At 42.1% G+C, this 18,419-nt stretch overlaps 2 protein-coding genes and 1 long non-coding RNA gene across 4 annotated transcripts in view; 1 reads left to right on the top strand and 2 right to left on the bottom strand.

Moving 5' to 3' along the window:
- The window catches only part of KAT14 (lysine acetyltransferase 14), a 31,543-nt gene extending 23,431 nt beyond the window's left edge, over window positions 1-8,112 (bottom strand). The window contains exons 1-3 of the mRNA XM_035005796.1: window positions 7,826-8,112; window positions 5,866-5,984; window positions 1,904-2,025 (exon numbers count right to left, since the gene is read on the bottom strand). Coding sequence (XP_034861687.1) covers window positions 1,904-2,025; window positions 5,866-5,984; window positions 7,826-8,084 — 500 coding nt within the window. The 5' untranslated portion in view covers window positions 8,085-8,112. The remainder of the gene's footprint in view (window positions 1-1,903; window positions 2,026-5,865; window positions 5,985-7,825) is intronic.
- Window positions 8,113-8,262: 150 nt separating this feature from the next.
- On the bottom strand, window positions 8,263-11,735 carry LOC118011206 (protein PET117 homolog, mitochondrial). Its single transcript, XM_035005797.1, has 2 exons — window positions 11,623-11,735; window positions 8,263-8,540 (listed from the first exon to the last, which is right to left on the bottom strand). Exons 1-2 carry the CDS (start codon window positions 11,716-11,718, stop codon window positions 8,391-8,393), a joined length of 246 nt encoding a protein of 81 aa, XP_034861688.1. The 5' UTR covers window positions 11,719-11,735; the 3' UTR covers window positions 8,263-8,390.
- An 8-nt stretch (window positions 11,736-11,743) lies between these two features.
- Window positions 11,744-18,215, top strand: LOC118011207. 2 transcript variants are annotated; one of them, XR_004679424.1, is made up of 3 exons: window positions 11,744-11,790; window positions 12,751-12,843; window positions 17,967-18,215. It is a non-coding gene; the product is annotated as an uncharacterized LOC118011207 (long non-coding RNA). The 2 variants fall into 2 exon arrangements; XR_004679423.1 differs by lacking the exon at window positions 11,744-11,790 and adding an exon at window positions 11,883-11,989.
- The last annotated feature ends 204 nt before the right edge of the window (window positions 18,216-18,419 follow it).

Below are 18,419 nucleotides of genomic sequence, written 5' to 3' on the forward strand. Positions count from 1 at the left end.
AGCTATAATTTAATAGCACCGTTTTATTTTTAGCACACCTATTTTTATAGTGTCATTCTATGTATGGCAAATGATACAGGTTTTCTACTTATCATGGTGGTTTGAAGTTTCTTTTTAAAATGAATGTATTTATTTTAAAAAAAGTGACTGGATTTAAATAAGTAAATGGTAATTCAAGTGATACACTAACACGGCCAAAACCCACTAGTTTAATGGTTAAACTACACAGAAACTGGAGAGTAATTAATGCCTTTCAGTAAAGTATTAAAAAGAAAAAAAGCCTTGGCTGATTCCTCTCAGAACATGCTATACAAATGAACAAATGAAACAACTGAACAACTTATGTTAAAATATGGCAAAATCCTTAAAAACAGGCAATTTAAATTCAATTTCTTCCAGAAGACAATCTACTAAGCAGAATGCCACTGAGAGATCAGGAAAATGTTCCAAGATCTAATTTTATCGGTTTTTTCCCTTTCTTGCGCCTTATAAATGGGGTATATTAAGTTCCATAAATAGTGCTAAATCATTAAACTAAGACAACAGATTTCCTTTCTTTAAGAAAAGAACCAGTTATACTGTCAATTCTTTTCTTAGTAGCACTAAATAACTCAAGAACAAAAATAACTCCTTTTGTACAACCGTACTGAATCTCTTCTATTTTCTCCCCGCAGCCGAGCCTTCAGAAAGCCGCCGCTCCTGTCGGCTGCCCGCCCTGAGCTCCGAGCGATGCTGGCGGAGCTGGCTTCTCAGTGCCCCAGGAAACAGAGGCTGCAGTGCCTTCAGAGTGAGGGCAGGCACAAACTCCCTGTTCTGATTGTGATCAGAGCCTGTGGCACGTCTACACTGACCCAATTAGGCAAGATTTATGAACCTCACACGGGACTTCAGATGGCAACTAACAATCAGCATCTCACACAATTTGCCAATGCAGTTGCAAACTCGCTAATCCCTAATAGCAATAAAAATCTTGTTGATCTGCAGGGACCTTTAGTTAAAACATGTGGTCTCAATATCTGTGCACTGGCATACCCAGGTCTGCCGAGCCAAAGCAGAGCACCAAGGAGGCATGCTCAGCAGTAAAGTCAATGCACTATCATGGAGAGGAATGAATGAACAAGCCGTATGTGTATTAACATGCCTAGACTTTGCTAAGTGCTATAATACCAAAACTTTATCAACAGGTTCTACCTGCTAGTTAATAAAAACAAATACCGAACGGGTAAGAGTCTATCAACGAGGAGCAATTTAAATAGGTACAGCCCGTCACTGCCACTGTTTTTCTTCCTCTGACCTTCTGTAAGATATTGATTTCAAAAGGACTTAATGATCCTATATCCTCACGTTACAGAGTTACTCATCCAACTGTTAAACAGCCTCATGCAATCCAATGCTCTATTTTTTAACTTTCTAAGAATCTCTTCAAATCTCTTCATGCTCAGTAGAAACTAACAGTTTCCTCTAAAGTAGGATGAGAAAAGTCTAGAAACCTATACTTGTTTTTAAAGATATTATATATTTATTTGAGAGAGAGACACACAGAGAGCACAAGCAGAAGGTAGAGGCAGAGGGAGAAGCAGACTCCCTGCTGAGCAGGGAGCCCGATGCGGGACTTGATCCCAGGACCTTGGGATCATGATCTGGGCCGAAGGCAGACACTTAGCCAACTGAGCCACCCAGGCGTCCCTGGAAACCTATACTTTTAATAGTATATACTTCCACTTTAGTTTCCGTAAATAAGTTTTTTAACTTAAAAAAGTAACAATATCTTCTGGAATTAAAATATTCTTTGTAATTGCCACAAGTACTAATTCCTAAGGGGCTTCGTTAGGCTGTCTCAAACCTCATGTACTTTGTTCTTTACTTCTTCATGGAAGTGTAAGTTTTTCAAAAATCACATTACCTATTCCCTAGTAAGAAGGTCCAATGTTTCTCAATAAAGGCGCAGATATCTTCTTTCCACCGGAAATAACCTTGCCGGCCACTTCCTTCCAGAGACAAGTTGTACATTGCCAGCATGACAACCTGGAACACAAACACAACAAGGGCTGGGAGAAAAGCATGACTAGGGATGTTAACCTTCCAGGGGAAATGTTCGTTGTTTTATAATCTGAGCAGGAATGGTGGGGAACAGAGGGGTTAAAGAAAGGATACTACCTTGGAATAGTCTCAGTAGAGAATTTTATTTCCTGTTTTGCTTTCATTAGATGAATAGCACTAATCCACCTAAGTATGTACAGTTGTTCCTTACACGCTGCATATGCAGGGCTGAGGTGTGGCTGAACTGATTATGATAAACAACTGCCATCCTAAGCAACTAAGCAATCTACCTGTTGTACACCCCCCACCCCCAGCCCTGTCCCTGCATCTCTCCACCTTACACAATGCGGCACTAGGTAAGGTGATAACCTCTGGCCGTGAGGCCTCCAGGTACCTGCTACAGCCCACATTTTCTGACTGCTGGGGCTGATCTTTATTAAATATTTTGAAAGTCACCCCTGCCTATATGTTTTTCTAAGCTCTTTAAGGAGCAGAAACAAAGGCTCTCAGAATTTCAAAGCTGAAAATAATATAGTCACCATCTACTCAGTGTTTGGCCATTTTCATACATGGAAATCTTTCTTTGGATGACATTAGCATTAGACAGGGGCCCAGAGCCGAGAGGCCTGGCTGCTCAGCCCACTCTCAGAGGCTCCAAGACACCCCTGGAGCTCCACGTGAAAACTCCTCATCTGGTCCAGCTTCCTCGTTTACAGGTAATGCATTCATGGCCCCGAATTGGGAAGTGTTTTCCAGAAATATAAGTAACACATGTTCACTGTAGAAGATTTCAATAATAGAAGAGCAAGGGAGGAGGTAAAAATCACTCTAAATCTACCATCAAGAAACAATCACTTCTGACACATTCAATGACTATGCTTTCAGGCATTTCTCCTTACATCTATATGCAATTTTGAATTATGTAATTTTGTGTAAATGGACAAAATGATACCAGTTATTCAAAACTACGTTTTCAACCTAATAGAAACAGTGATTGATTTGGGGCCACTGAAATTGAAAAGGGGACAAAGAATCCATGAAAAGAATCTAACTTGATTCTTCTTTCCAGAAAGCGCATCCTGAAAATGTAAGGGGGCTAGTAAACTGCGTCTCAGGCTCCCCAGCACCTGTGCTCACAGCTTGAGACCCCCGATGGTCCATGCGAAAACCTCTGACTCCAAGGGCCTGGTAATGCTGACACTTCTAATACTGCTGACGCTTCCATTACCCGAGCTCTCCCCTCCTTAGACTCGGGAAACCTATAGATAGCCCACCAAACAATTAACCCCATCAACAGAGTTTTCAAGTTCTTCCATGCATTTTTGCAACAGGTCCACATCAGCCAACAAACATCTTCCTTAAAACAGTTAAACTGTCCATGGGGACTTACTATTTAATGGATATGGAATTTCAGCTTGGGAAGATAAAAATGTTCTGGAGATGGATAGCGGCAATGGTTGCAAAACTGTAAATGTACTTAAGGCCGCTGAATTATATGCTTAAAAATGGATGAAATGGTAAACTTTCATGTTATATATATTTTACCACAATTTAAAAAAGTTATTGTTCAAGAAATACTTTAAGGAGAGACTGAAATGAGCTGCTTCTGCCTACTCCCAGACCCCTAGACTACCTCAGACACATGTATTCACTGTTAATCTCAGTGGTAGAGACATTGTCTGCTACTTTATTTCTGGTGTATATATATACATATTTTTTTTGGTATGTGTGAAATATTTAAAAAGTTAAAATTCATATATTTACTTGAAAATAACTTTTTCTATAATCACTTCATATTTACTGCGCAAACTACAAACTCAATATATGAAGGACATGGTTTTCCTCCTCTCCTGGAATCTGTAATCTGAAGAAAAGGAATCCCAGGTGGGTTTTCTGCTCTCCCACTAGCAGCCCAAGCCCATCAGTAACAGTGTGTCCCCAGGGAGGAGCTCAGGGCTGGCTGAGCCACAGTAGGCACTTCACAAGCTGGAAAACACCTAGAAAAATAATGAGTACAGATCATGGTACATTCTTTACCTGCCATGGAAGAGTAAGTGTCCAGGATGAGAATGTAACAAGTACCCCACCCTTCCCAAACACATGATAGAGTTTCTCCTGCATTTCCAACTGTGGTTCACAAATCACTAAGGAGGAGAGGACACAAGAAAGGGCATGGAAGAAAGGTCAGGAGATCAGACTGCTTTACTAATGGTATTTTGTGATCAAACAAGCATTTCTACTTATTACTTGCAAAAATCAACAAAGTTTAAGATTTAAAAGGATAGAAAACCCACCTATTTGGTGACAGCAATAGAATCTATCCAAAACCATCTGATTCTCTTTCAGCTCTTTCTTGAGAGTCTCGGTTTTTTAGGTGCAACTAGAAATACTGGTCAGTAGTTTACCAAGACCAGATCTACCAAGTGTCTGATCTGCCACTTCATCATACCAGGGTATTATCTCCCATCAATCTGTCTTCTGGCAGTGAAAACATAATTTTCAAGTGATGTTAGTCTAATTAAAAGTGCAAACTGAACCAATATTGTATCTTCTAAGCAATATAACCAAAAGCTGGTTGTTCTTTTCAAAAGAACCTCCACAGAAAACTCGTATTCTTGCAAATAAACTATACATACTTGCTATTTCTTCCACTTTACAGCTTTTTGAGAAGCTACTTGCAGATCAAACACAAATCTGTCGTGGGTATATGCATCAGAATAATCTATTAATATTAATCTGACCTTGCCTAGATGCAATATCCCATGTACATGCTGAGAAAAACATCACAATTACATTTATGAGGTTATATCCTCAGTACAAACTTCCCTTCATTTTCTACTTGCATATTTTTGGCTAGTCAAAAAAGGCTCCCTAAATTCACCACTGACAGATTTCATTAGTACATCTCCTAGGGAAGCACTGATAATTAAGATAACAGTCTAAGCTGCTAAAGCAACTGCAGTTTATAAGGAATACCTTAAGTGGCTAAGATCATTTCATCTAAACTCTTTCTCATTACCCTGCTTATTTCCTAGCAAAAAAAGTGCTATGGGTAATTAACTTATTTGTTTGTCTGCTTACTGTTGAAAATAAATGCCTAGAATGCCAGCTCCCCAGCTGTTTCACTCAGCACAGCAGTCTCCAGGCCTACGACAGCACCGGGTTTGTCCAAGGCACTCAGTATGTATACTCCAGTCATTTTTAGAACTTACTGTTATCATTGGTACCCTGTTATAGACATATTAATATAAGAACAAAACCAAAAAAATTTAATGCAAACTGGAGATCAGTAAAAAGCTATTGTTCATGCTATAATTGGCTTGGACTAGGGTGCTGGTACCAAAGATGGTTAAAAGGTGGCCATAGGCATTCATTGAAAAAAAATTTTCAAGCATGTCTGTGTTCAAATACAGAAAAGCCAGATTTATGTTGGCTTCTGCCACATTATACCTTTCAACTATTTCTAATGTGGCCATCTTTACATTTTTAAAAATGGTTTTATTGTTCTAAACATGGCTGCCAGAAAAAATGTGAACCTTTTAATTCCATTAAAATCAGAGTTTGGTATTATATATAAATGAAATTCTGTGTGTATCTGAGGTTTTCAAGAATCTCAAACCTAATTCACTAAGTTAGCCTTGAGTATTTTTACCAAGAACTCCTTTCTCCATATAGTTGGAATATGATTTTCATTGTGATATAGAAAGTGACTCTCAAAACCGCTCAAAAGCCTAGAAGTAAGCTCCTCATTCTCTGAATATTCATTCCACTAAATTCTTTGCAGGATCGACCTCATGAATTCGAGGGGGAGAGCTTTTTACTCACTTGCTGCCACGTGAGCTTCAGCCTTTCATACTGCTCCTTGCCATCTTCCGAGCAATCGGAACAAGTGAACCTAAAAAAATTATCACCCTTAAGGTAACTGAGCTGTTCCCTCAGCTGACCTAGGAGAAAAACAAAAAGGCACATCATAGGTTTATTTACAGCGGCGTTTATCGTTTATCAACCAGATTTCCCATGCTTCCCATGTTTTTCCTTTTTTAGCCAACCCATGACAGCAGGATGGGAATGGGGAAGGTAGAAGAAAAATTTTTATTTTTCTAACATAGCGTATACCTGTTGAGATCTGTGGTTCCCTAACTTTTAGGAGAAAGATACTGAAAAAGCAAGTTTTTATTGCTGTCATTGATTTTCCAACTGTTGACATTCCTGATTCCTATGGGTCTTGACACATTCTTTCAAGAAATATCTGAGTTCCTGCTGCATGCCAGGTACTGGTGTAGGAACTGGAATACACAGTACCCAAGGCAGGTGTGCTCTTGGCATTTTACAAATTTGGAGGGCCACAGATGAGGAAATAGGTCATCACAACAGCACAGTGTTCTCCATCCTCCTGGAATGAATCACTCTCTGAAAGTGGGGTCTGGGTCTCTGCCTTGAATCACCAGAATCAGGTGATGCTGATGCTCTGAGAGACAAGACAACCACTGGAATGGAACGCAGTGTGTGCCATAGGGCAATGTGAGGGCACAGAGAAGGGAAGCCCAACCCATATTAGGAAGATGGGAGGGCTAGAAAAAGTGGGTCTGCAGGGGGCCTGAAGGATGACTAGAATTGGCCAGGTGAAAAGGGGTGCCTGTGTGTTTGGCAGGGTGGCCATGGGGGCTAGAGAGACACATATTCCAGAGAGGAAATGAAAATGTGTGAAGACCTTGGGGTAAGAAAGAAATGTTTGTGGAGAAGAAAAGCTCACCCTAACTGCAAAGTGCTGGTTGTGTGGCAACAGGATACTGAAGAGAGAAGCTGAAGTTAGTAGGGACCCTATCGTGAAAGACAGCTTAAAACACATCCTGAGAGGACAAGGGGAATGCCACTGAGATTTTCAGGCAGGTGCGTGAATCAATAAGCAGAAACTGCTCAGAAGCAAACACTAGCTAAGGCATAGAAAGTTCTACATTGTTTCCTATGAAAATGTTAATTTATTAATAGTAACTATTATTCTGAATAGTTAAATCCATCTTAAACACATTTCCACATACCAGAAAATGACCCATTTCACATGTATGTATGTGTATACACACACACACACACACACACAAATTCCTCTGACCTAGTTACAAACTCTATTACACAAAGAATTCCTTTACTAGTCTCTGCCTAATGGGAAAATCCTGTTTTGGTTAAGACTCATGATGGCTGGCAGAGCATGCTCCTTGAGAGCCTGGAAGCTGGCAGATGCAAAGATTAAGTTGAAAGAGTGAGGTATCAGGAGAGCACGTGTGTATGTATCTCTTGCCAGCAGATCTAGGAGGCCAGCAAGCAGAAAACAAGAATGGTCCCAGAAAAAGAGCACAAAATACTCTCAATCTGCTAATTCTGACTTACTCAGCATACAACAGCAGTTTTCCATGGGAGTTAAATATTACCCGAGTAACTTGAACCTTAATTCTATACTGGGCCTATTATTTGGCCCCAAATCCGTAACATGATCTTGTTAGAACAATGTGGCTAATTCTTTAAATAACGCAGAATTTCCAATTTTCTGATTTTTATTGGGTTGCCATCAAGAACGTTAATTTAACAACGTGAGAGGTTGACAGTAATTTTTATTAATACAAATGTGTCTATGTTTTATATAAATCTGTCATTAACCAACTAAACTAATAATAAATATAATAATTATCTTTTTATTTAGGTCCATTTTACATTCATGTTTGGCTCACAGGTTAGAAAAACAACCTTCATGCAGGAATTGACAAATCAAAGGAATTGAGAAGCTCCTTACTGGCCGGGATCCATTTTTGGCACTTGTCACAGAAGTAGGACAGCTGCTCCTCCATCCACGACACATCTCCTTCATCACTGTTGAGGGAATCCCCACTCTGATCATGAGATAAGTCCACTGATGCCTGGTCCTCCGATTCCACGATCAGGAGAGTCTCCCCCTCCACCTCCCCCTCCTCCAGCCCTTCTGAGGTAGATGTTCTCGTGGCTTCATCATCGTGCCGGCTTATCAAACTACTCAGGTGCATATTACTATCCATCCCTTCCTCTCACAGTTCCAAAGTGCTTTTCACTAACAATCCTAAGCTCTGGACACCAAGCTTACCAGGGCTTCTACCAGGACCACACAGACAGAAATTCTTCAGAAGAGTGTCTGCCTGCTTCTTGACTCAGAAGGGACTTTTAAAGCAGTAATTTAGAATATATGGTCCACTGTCCTTTTCTTTGGTCAAGCTGGAAAGGACAGTGACCAAAAAAAGGTTAAAGACCTCACTAAGCTATTCTCTATCCACACTCGCACACCCACACTTGACACTGTCCCATCAATATTTGACATCCATTTCAAGTCATGTTTTTTGAGATCCTTTTGCCAATAACATCTTCTCTCTTTCTGCTTCAAGTTGCTCAGTCAAAATAATCTGTTCTCCCAAAAGACGAATGTTTTCTTTTTTCCGATTTTGTCTCTCAATGTCTCTGATCACTCCATCATGAAGCCTCTAAAAACGTAAGAAACAGATTTCAGTAACACCCTGAACAGGTGGTTCCCATCCTCGTGCCATTCAATCCGAGTAACAGTGCTACTAAAATACACTGAAAACTTTCAGACTCCAAATACCCAATTACTATTTCAACTTTCTGCATAAATGTAAAATGTAATAAACCATCAGATTAATTTCGCAGTGTGCTCCACTAGTGTTATCACTAAAATGACTTCTTATCATTATTTTAAGAAATTCCTGAACATTCAGTATAGAAACTTAATGGGAAATAACATTAACTTAAAAAGGAAAAAACTGCTCCTGTGTTGAACTTTAAAAGCTTAATTGATATTCAATGCTTTAAAAGACTTGGTGAGATTTACCACAGTAACTCTATGAACTACACTCATGTTAGCAATTATCTCACTGAATAATAAACATCAAAGAAAGAAAAAAGAAGGTTACTGAAATTTAAATAGGATGCAAGAAAGGAAAGAACTTGGTTTTTTCTAGTATGTAAAGAGAAGAAGCAAAAATTATAAAGAATTACCAACCAGTTACATAACCGAGACTCTGCTACTACCAGACGAAAAAATAAAGGCCCATCAGTGGTAGTTACTTTGATAAGCACTAAAGACAGGCAGAAAATTCCAGAACATGGACCTAGCACTTAAGGTGAGACTTTTTAAAGCAAAAATCCAGTCATTACTAATAATTACCATTTTACGGTTTTTAGGTCACAAAATACTCTAATTTTTTTTAACAGTGGCCTTGTGAGGTAGAATTAATGGGGGTGGGGCCCAGGCTTGGGGTTGTTTTTTTGTTTTAAATTATCAGGTCTATTTTAAAAACTCACAAAGTACCTACTTGCTGGACCTCCTCCAAGCCTAGAGTGTCATTTGCTCTTACCAAGGAGTCTGGGGGAATTTAAGAGTCCTGAAACAGACAATACAACTGAAAACCAACTTTTTGGAACACTGCTCCTTGACCACATCTCCAGAGACATTTGACTCCTCCCTCTCCTGGTGTTTGGTCCTATGCTCCATGAACCATGACACACCCACCCACACTCCCACCCCACCTCCCAAAGCGCACACCATTGGCTGGAATCATTCTTCCCACACCTGCCTCTGAGATCCCACCCTTCCTTTCTCAGACTTCAGCATATGGCTTAGGAGCTTGCTCTCCGGCCACCATTTGCTACCTTCCTCCAAGTTTCAATATATGCTGATTGCCTGTGACTTCCACTTAACTATCTTCCTAACCACCAAGACCTCTTGACCATTACTCATATAGCACTACTCTTTTTGCTGGGTTCCTCTAAGGATGAATGTCAGTACCTGGTATGTGGCAGACAGTCAAAAATGATAGTAAACTACAGTCATTATTTTATTTCTTGCTTCCTTGAAACTTCCAACACACCCACAGTGTCAATCATCTGTTTTACTCCCTCCCAGGCGAGAAAGAAAGTCCATGGTGAATGACTGGATGTAAAATAAACACAGGTTATTCTGGTCAATCTTCTCTTCACCTAACTTCCAAGTATCTAGCTCTTTCTGTTCTTCCATTCTCTAGCACAGTGATATTCAACTCGGCCTGCATGTTAGAATTCCCTGGGTAGCTTTTAAAACATACCTAAGCTGGATCCCCCACCTCCAAGAGATTCTGATTTAAGAAGTCTGGAGTAGGTTAGGTTGTAAAAAACTTCCCAGGAACATGAGATGTGTGGCTAGTTCAAAACCAAGTTCTTACCCATCCTACCCCATACTCTTTGAAAATCTCTGCCTTCACTGACCTCAGAGCTAAATCCTCTACTGCATCTCAAATTTCTTTTGATCACCCTCATTTCCTTTCATTTCTTAGAAGAGGAACTCTCCTGCCTGTGTTCCAAAAGCTACCCCCTCAGAAGCCATACTTGATTCCCAAATCTCTAACCTTTCACACCGTCATGATTCATCCCAACACCCCCTCCCCAAAATTCTTACACCATCACACCTTTCTCTGATTTCCACAAACTGTGAACAACAAGGACAAAGACCTCATCTGCTTCATCTCTGTATACCAAGCACACTGCTCAGCCCAATGCAAGAAAAGACTGTTTACTAGTTCATCCAGTTCATTTCCACCCTTAGCAAACTAGGCTCAACCCTAACACACGCGCTGACCTAGGTGCTTGTTCTCACACTCAACGTTCCGCATTGCTGTGAATCAGTTACAGACTCAGGGACGCCTGTCCTTCCTTATCTTTGTTTCTCAACGTGCCTAGTGTGGTGCCTAACACACAGAGATCGGTCATTAAACATGCGCCAACTAGAGTAAAGAAAATAGGAACTGAGAGACACAGAATGGACGGCCATTCTACCCATCAGTAAGTCACGGTTATTTCCAGAAATACAAGTACCGAAAAAAAGAAAACATGGAGGCTGGTATCTCCAGTTCCCGGAATCTGGTTTCCATAGCAAACTGCTTCTTAAAAGACAAAAGACCAAAAAAAAAAAAAAAAAAAAAAAAAAAAAGCATCCATCAAATTACCTTGGCCAAAGGCACGGAAAGTGGATGCGGGGAAGCCTCCTTAATCCTGGGATAAAATCTCACTAGCACTGAAACACATTAGGATTGAGCCTCAACCTTGGGCCTGGGGTTGGGGAGAGGCCGACAACTTGCTGAGTGCACCCCACGCAAACCCCTTCCCCGCTTCGACTTTGCAGCAGCCCAGGTGAGACGCTAAAAGTCGGTGTCACTGCAGGTTGGCGGTGACTTGGGAACCGGACCGCCGACCACGCCGCGGGCGGGCCTTAGCGGGAGCCAGGCGGCTGCAGCGCCGAGGGCCGGGGCTCCCAGGCGCCGGCCAGGACGGGGTCGCCCGGGGCCTCCCGGTGCACGCGGCCGCGGGGACTGCGGCGCCCAGGACCCGGCGGGCGGCGGCCAGGCCGCAGTCGCGAGAGCGCGGGGGAGGCGGGCCGCGCCGCCGCGGACCCGCGAAAGAGGGAAAGACGAGGAGCAGCGGAGAACCACGCGGAGAGAGACCAGCGGGCCCAAGGTCGCCGTCGCCGCGGCCACCGCGCGCGGGCCCCGGAAGAGGCGGTCACGTGACACCGACCTGCCGGTCCTGCCGTTGCTTCAGATGCACGCCGGCCACGGTGGCCGCCGTCAGCACCACCGAGAGGCCCAGCACCGCCTTCGAGCTCCTCGACATCCCCGCGCCGGCCACTGCGGCCTCCTCCTACCCGCCCCGGGCCCCGGGCAGTCGCTGAGCGATTCTCTGCGGGTACGGGTCAGGCTCGACCGCTCGAGCGCAGAGCCCCCGGGTGCGCCGCCCGCCGCGCCAGGCGCGAGCAATCGAGAGCCGAGCGGCGTCTCGCTCCGCGGAAAACGTGGCTGCGGGTGCGGTCATGGGGCAGGAGTGCCTCTGCCTCTCCTCCCGACCCTGGCTCGCACACACACACCTGTCCCCTCTGAGCGCGACGGTGAGCCGGGTCCTTTGCTCCATACCAGCTTCCCCAAACGCAGCCTCATTGCCCCTTTGGAGGGGCAGGTGCCACCAGAAGATGGAGTTCTTGCTTGAAGATTCATAATTAAATGTTGTAGACACTGTCACCTGTTTTCATCTTGATGCTGTGTGCTGCCTGGTCAGGCTCTGATTTTTCTTAAAACCGGAAGTCTTCTGGCTAAAGAGCATGCTAACTGAGCAGCGATGCCTCGTTGCCTCCAGATAAGAAAAGCGCTGGTCAAATTGTTTCCCGTGTAATCTTTAAGAGATCGCCTTTATACCTTTGGAACTTCAGTTCCCTCACCAATAAGACAGGATTCCCGATTCCCACATTACTAGGAAAATGAATAAATGAATGAATGAATGATAGAATGCGTCAGGCATTGTGCAAGACATCATTTTCACTTTTCCTTATGGTAGAAAGAAGTTTGGCTTTCCAGAAACTATAAAGTATCTGATAGAGCAGACAATGAAGAGTATTCCCATTAAGTCATTCTTTCCCACTGGAATTCACAGGGAGTAAGCTTCTTCCTATGGAAACAACTGTGGACAATGTTGATTAGGGCCATGTCTTGGTTAGGATCACCCAAGGGCTTCTCCATCATTCATTTCTGTAGTGCCTTGCTATTCCAGTTTCTGTTATTTCAGCATAAATGGCATGAGGTGATTATTGCTCTTAAGAAATGTAATAAAATAAAAAAATTTAAATACTCTTTTCAAATCACATTTTGTCCACAGTATTTTTCTCAGCCAGAGGAGGATGTACCACTGAATTGGAAAACTGGGTTCCTGCCTTAATAGACCGTGGAGTTAGAAGAACTTTAATTCAAGGTATATTTGTATACTTTTCTAATAGAAAAAAAAACTATATTGGACTGCTTTTTACTTGTGGTGGACTCCAGGTATTTTTCTCTGAGTCTGTGAGCCTTCAGCAGAGCTACATAGCCTTAGAATTTGTCAGAGTTAGATGGCCTTTCATTCTATTGTGACTAATTTTTCAATTTGTCTTCTTTAAATGTAGTTTTATTCTACTTTTAAAAATCCTTTATGTGTTAACAATGTCAAATGAAAAAGTGGATTATCTATTTAAATATTTATGACCCTTGACAGGGTATTTTGTGTGATTACTGTCACATAAATGACTGAAATGAGAGAATGACTGCAGACCCCTATATCCAATAATCACAATAAAAAAGACAGGGAGGGCCACCTGGGTGGCTCAGTCGTTAAGCGTTTGCCTTTGGCTCAGGTCATGATCCCAGGGCCCTGGGATGGAGCCCCTCATCGGGCTCCTCGCTCTGCGGGAGGCCTGCTTCCCCTTCTCCCACTCCCCCTGCTTGTGTTCCCTCTCTCGCTGTATCTATCTCTGTCAAATGAATAAATAAAAAAATCTTAAAAAAAAAAAAAAGGGAGACGGTTAACAAGTAGCATTCATTATGGACTGCGTGTTTGTGTCCCCTCCTAAAACTCTTATGTTGAAATCCTAACCCCCTAGTTATAGGAGATGGGGCCTTTGGGAGGTAGTTAGGTTTTGATAAAGTCATGAGGGTAGAGCCCCCAGGATGGATTAGTGTCCTTATAAGAAGAGCAAGAAACTAAAGCTTGCTATCCACCACGTGAGGACATAGCAAGAAGACGGCTGTCTGCAAACCAGGAAGGGCCCTCACTGGAACCCAACCAGGCTGGCACCCTGATCTCAGAATTCCCAGCCTCCATAACTGACAAATCTCCGTTGTTTAAGCCATGCAGTCTTTGGTATTTTTGTTACAGCGGCCCAAGCTAAGACAGCAATGAACTGTTCCCCAAAGTTAAGTATGGGTGTGGATTCCTGCTCCAGAGTCAGTATCACCTAATATAGAAGATTCAAGACCCAGTTCTCTGTCAGAACCTTCCAGCAACTCTCCTCCAGGAGCCAGGTGCTGATTGGTCTTGAATTCCTCACTCTCTTTTTCTCAATGGTAAATCATCACTTATGCCAACTAAATGGAAAAGTCCTGCCTAACCATTGGAGAATCTCAGTAAGAGGTGCTCCTGAAATAATCGCAGAGCTCCTACTACAAGGTAGAAGGCATAAAATTGAGACCCACCCACCCACAGGGAGGGTTAAAAAAAAATCACTTCATAATATTGGCACTTAGCACATTAATGTGCTACATGCATTTCAAAGCTGTTTATCTCTTTACCAGGATCTATTTCCTCCACCCCCAGTTCCCACTCTTCTACTCTCTGCTTCTGTGACTTTGACTTTTTTAGGTTCCACATATAAGTGAGATCATACAGTATTTGTCTTTCTGTGTCTGGCTTGCTTCACTTAGCATTATACCCTCCAGGTTCATCTATGTTGTTGCAAATGGATTTCCTTCTTTTTCAGGGCAGAATAATATTCCTGTGTGTGTGTGTGTGTGTGTGTGTGATATTCTTTATCCATTCATCTGTCAGTGGACACTTACAGTGTTTCCATATCTTGGCTATTAATGCTGCAACTGATATGGGAGTATAGATAGCTCCTCAAAATCCTGATTTTATTTCCTTTGGATGTATACCCAGAAGTGCAATTGCTGAATCACATGATAGTTCTATTTTTAATTTCTTGAGGAAACTGCATACTGTTTTTCATAGCGGCTGCACCAGTTTACATTCCTACTTACTTTACTCCACATTCTCACCAACACTTCTTACTTCTTGTCTTTCTGATGACAGCCTCTCTAACAGGTGTAAGGTGATACCTCTTTGTGGTTATAATTTGTGTCTTCTGATTTTCCTGACAATCAGTGATGTCGAGCACCTTTTCATCTACCTGTTGACCATTTCATTTATAGGATGAATGAGTTGTGGGGATCTAATGCACAGCATGGTGACTAGAGTGAATCATACTGTGTTCTATACTTGAAATTTGCTAATAGAGTAGATCTTAAGTGTCCTCACCACACACCAAAAAGGTAACAATTTGAAGTGATGGATGTGTTAATGAGTTTGATTGCAGTCATTATTTCACAATGTGTAGATGTATCAAGTCATCACATTGTACACCATAAATATAAACAATTTTTATTTGTAAATTATTCCTCAATAAAGTTAGGAAGAAAAGAAATTGTAAGAAACATTTTAAAGCACCAAGAAGAAAAAATAAATTATACATACACATATACACACATCAAAAGAAAAGACAAGAAGTACTGATATAGCCGTTTGCAACGATGTGGATGGAACTAGAGGGTATTATGTTAAGTGAAATAAGTCAATCAGAGAAAGACAATTATCATATGATCTCACTGATATGAGGAATTTGAGAAACAAGACAGAGGATCACAGGGGAAGGGAGGGAAAAATGAAACAAGATGAAACCAGAGAGGGAGACAAACCATAAGAGACTCTTAATCTCAGGAAACAAACGGAGGGTTGCTGGAGTGGTGGGCGTGGGAGGGATGGGGTGGCTGGGTGATGGACATTGGGGAGAGTAATTACTATGGTGAGCGCTGTGAATTGTGTAAGACTGATGAATCACAGACCTGTACCCCTGAAACAAATAATACATTATCTGTTAATAAAAAATAAAAGTTCATTTAAGAATGCCAAAAAAAAAAAAAAAGAATATGCTATACGCTACAACATGGATGAACCTTGAAACTTTGAAAACACTATGCTAAGTAAAAGAAGCACAAAAGATCAGGTATTGTATGATTCCATTTATTTAAAGTGTCCAGAATAGACAAATCCCTGTTTGCCAAGGGCTGGGGGATTTGGGAGATGGGGAGTAATGGCAAATGAGTTTCTTTTTGGGGGTAATGAAAATGTTCTAGAATTAGATCATGAGGATGGGTGCACAACTCTTGACTCTGCTAAAACCCACTGAATTGGGTACTTTAAAGGGTAAATTTTATGATATATTAATAATTTCACTGAAGCTGTTAAAAGAAGGTGAAAAAAGACTGTTTATATGTATCAACTCATTTCATCTTCACAATGACCCTACAAAATGGGTGCTGTTTGTGTCCCCATTTTACAGGTGAGGAAACTGAGGCACAGAGCGGTATATAACTTGCCCAGAGCCCACAGCCAGAAAGTTACAGAGCAACCTAATTGGTTTTTAATTTTGTTTTCAAAGACATAAAAGATTAAATTTGCCTGGTTTAAAGTTTAAAACAGAGAACATATATCTTCTGTCAATAGATACAAGGAGAATATGTGTATCTAGAATCTTCCAATCCTGTATTTTAACGACTTAAAAAGTGGGAGGAGAGAGTTAAGCAAGAGAGGGAGGAGAGGAAAGAGGAAGAGAGGACTAGGCACTGATGGGAGAGGGGAGGGAGAGAGAACCAGAAGAAAACAGAAAAGTCCCCCAGGAACCCTCCATAGGTTCTGGGAGAATAGCATTCACCTCCCTGGGATGTTCACTGGAAAATGGACTTCTGAGAGATGTGCCCCATTCATATGGCCCCTTGGAATTCTGATTTGGGGTCTTCCATTCCTCCTTTTGATAGGAGAGCCTTGCAGCATCCAGCAGAATATTGTTCTCAGAAGATAGTCTCTGTAAGCGAGGCTCTGCAGGAACAAAGAGGTGGGAAGCAGGGATTCTGGCTTCACTCGGGGGATAATCCCTGACCTTTGGGGCCTCAGCTTCCTCCTCTGTACTATGGGTGCGATGATATGTCTGCTACCTCCTTGGCTTTCTGGTTGAGACAAAGAATTAGTATCACGGCTGCACCAAAGCCAGGCAGGTGGCGATAATGCAAGTTGGAGTATCCCCGCCAGGGAGCCTTAAGATGGGAACCCCTGGGCCCTGGGGGGAGGGGAACAGCTCCTGTCACTACTGCTGCTGGGAGTGGTCCTGAATCCTTGCTCACATATTTAGGAAATGTCTCTTCGTTTGCAGCTCAGTGGGCCTTCTGGTGACATCTCAGCGGGGGCAGCAGTAAGGCCCCTCACCAAGCTTGCCCAAATCATAGATGAGTTTCATCGTTTCCAAATACTTGGTGTGACCGAGTTCTTTTGGATTCAAAATCCAGTCACATTATCAGAAAAAAAAAATGTAACATTACCATTGTTAATGGAAGAAAAGAGCTACTAGAGCCTTTAAATACAATTTCGACTGCTCAGGGCACCTGGGTGGCTCAGCCGGTTAAGCGTCTGCCTTCGGCTCAAGTCATGATCCCAGGGTGCTGGGATCCAGCCCTGCATCGGGCTCCCAGCTGAGCATGGAGTCTGCTTCTCCCTCTCCCTCTGCCCCTCCCCCTGCTTGTGCTCTCTCTCTCTCTTTCTCAAATAAATTAAAAAATCTTAAATCACAAATCTTTAAAAATCTTTAAAAAAAAGTCTTGATCAGAATTTATGTGCAGACATTTTATTTTTCATTTTTTTCATTTTTGTTTTTCTTAAGTTTATTTTTTAGTAATCTCTATACCCAACGTGGGCTTGAACTCACAAAACCGAGATCAAGAGTCATACCTTCTTCGGACTGAGCCAGCCAGGTGCCCCTCTGTGCAGATTTAAAACATAAAACTTGGTATAAAAAAGAGACAGAGAAACAAGCTGTAGTTTTTCATTTAAAAAAAAAAATCACAGAGTTGTTACCAGGAAATTTTACATGGATTCAATATTTAAATCTGCCCCCACACTTTGTTTTTGTTTTTCTTCTCATAATTATAGAGTATCATAGATTTTTTTTGTTTTTATCTTTATTTTTTTTAATATATATAAAGACAATGTAAATAATGATTATCCATTAAGTTGCATTTAAGAGTCTCATGCTCTACAAACTGAGCTAGCCAGGCACCCTTCCAGGAAGCTCCATTTAGAATTATCCAAGCTCCCTCAAGCTGATCCCAGTGAGCTATACAAATACCCCTTTTTTATGTATATCAGGATTGGACAAAGATTTGGAAACATGGCTAGTTAAACACAATTTGTTTTCTGGGCCAGAACTTCTGAACCTCATGTCTCTGCCTTTCTCCTAGTGTCCTGGTATCCTGAGATCATATGAGCTCCCACCCCTCTCAACTTTGGACTGACCTAGATGTGCCGAGAATGACCACTGCTCTCCCCATAGACGGACAATAGTGCTCCATTCACAACTCCTGTCCCTTCAGTGTCGGTTTTGATGGGCATTGGAAACGGGGCCAGTGGTGACATTAAAACAGGAAGCCTCAGGGGGCGTCTGGGTGGCTCAGTTGGTTAAGCGACTGCCTTCGGCTCAGGTCATGATCTTGGAGTCCCTGGATCGAATCCTGCATCAGGCTCCCTGCTTGTCAGGGAGTCTGTTTCTCCCTCTGACCCTCCCCCCTCTCATGTGCTTTCTCTCTCTCTCAATTTAAATAAATAAAATCTTAAAAAAAAAACAGGAAGCCTCAGAAGCATATCTGCTCAAACTCAGGTGTGCTGGAAGCCTGTGGGCTTTGAGGGTACCCCAC

The sequence above is a fragment of the Mirounga leonina genome, unplaced genomic scaffold, assembly GCF_011800145.1.
Source record: "Mirounga leonina isolate KUSES-001 unplaced genomic scaffold, KU_Mleo_1.0 Mir_150, whole genome shotgun sequence".
NCBI lineage: Eukaryota > Metazoa > Chordata > Mammalia > Carnivora > Phocidae > Mirounga > Mirounga leonina.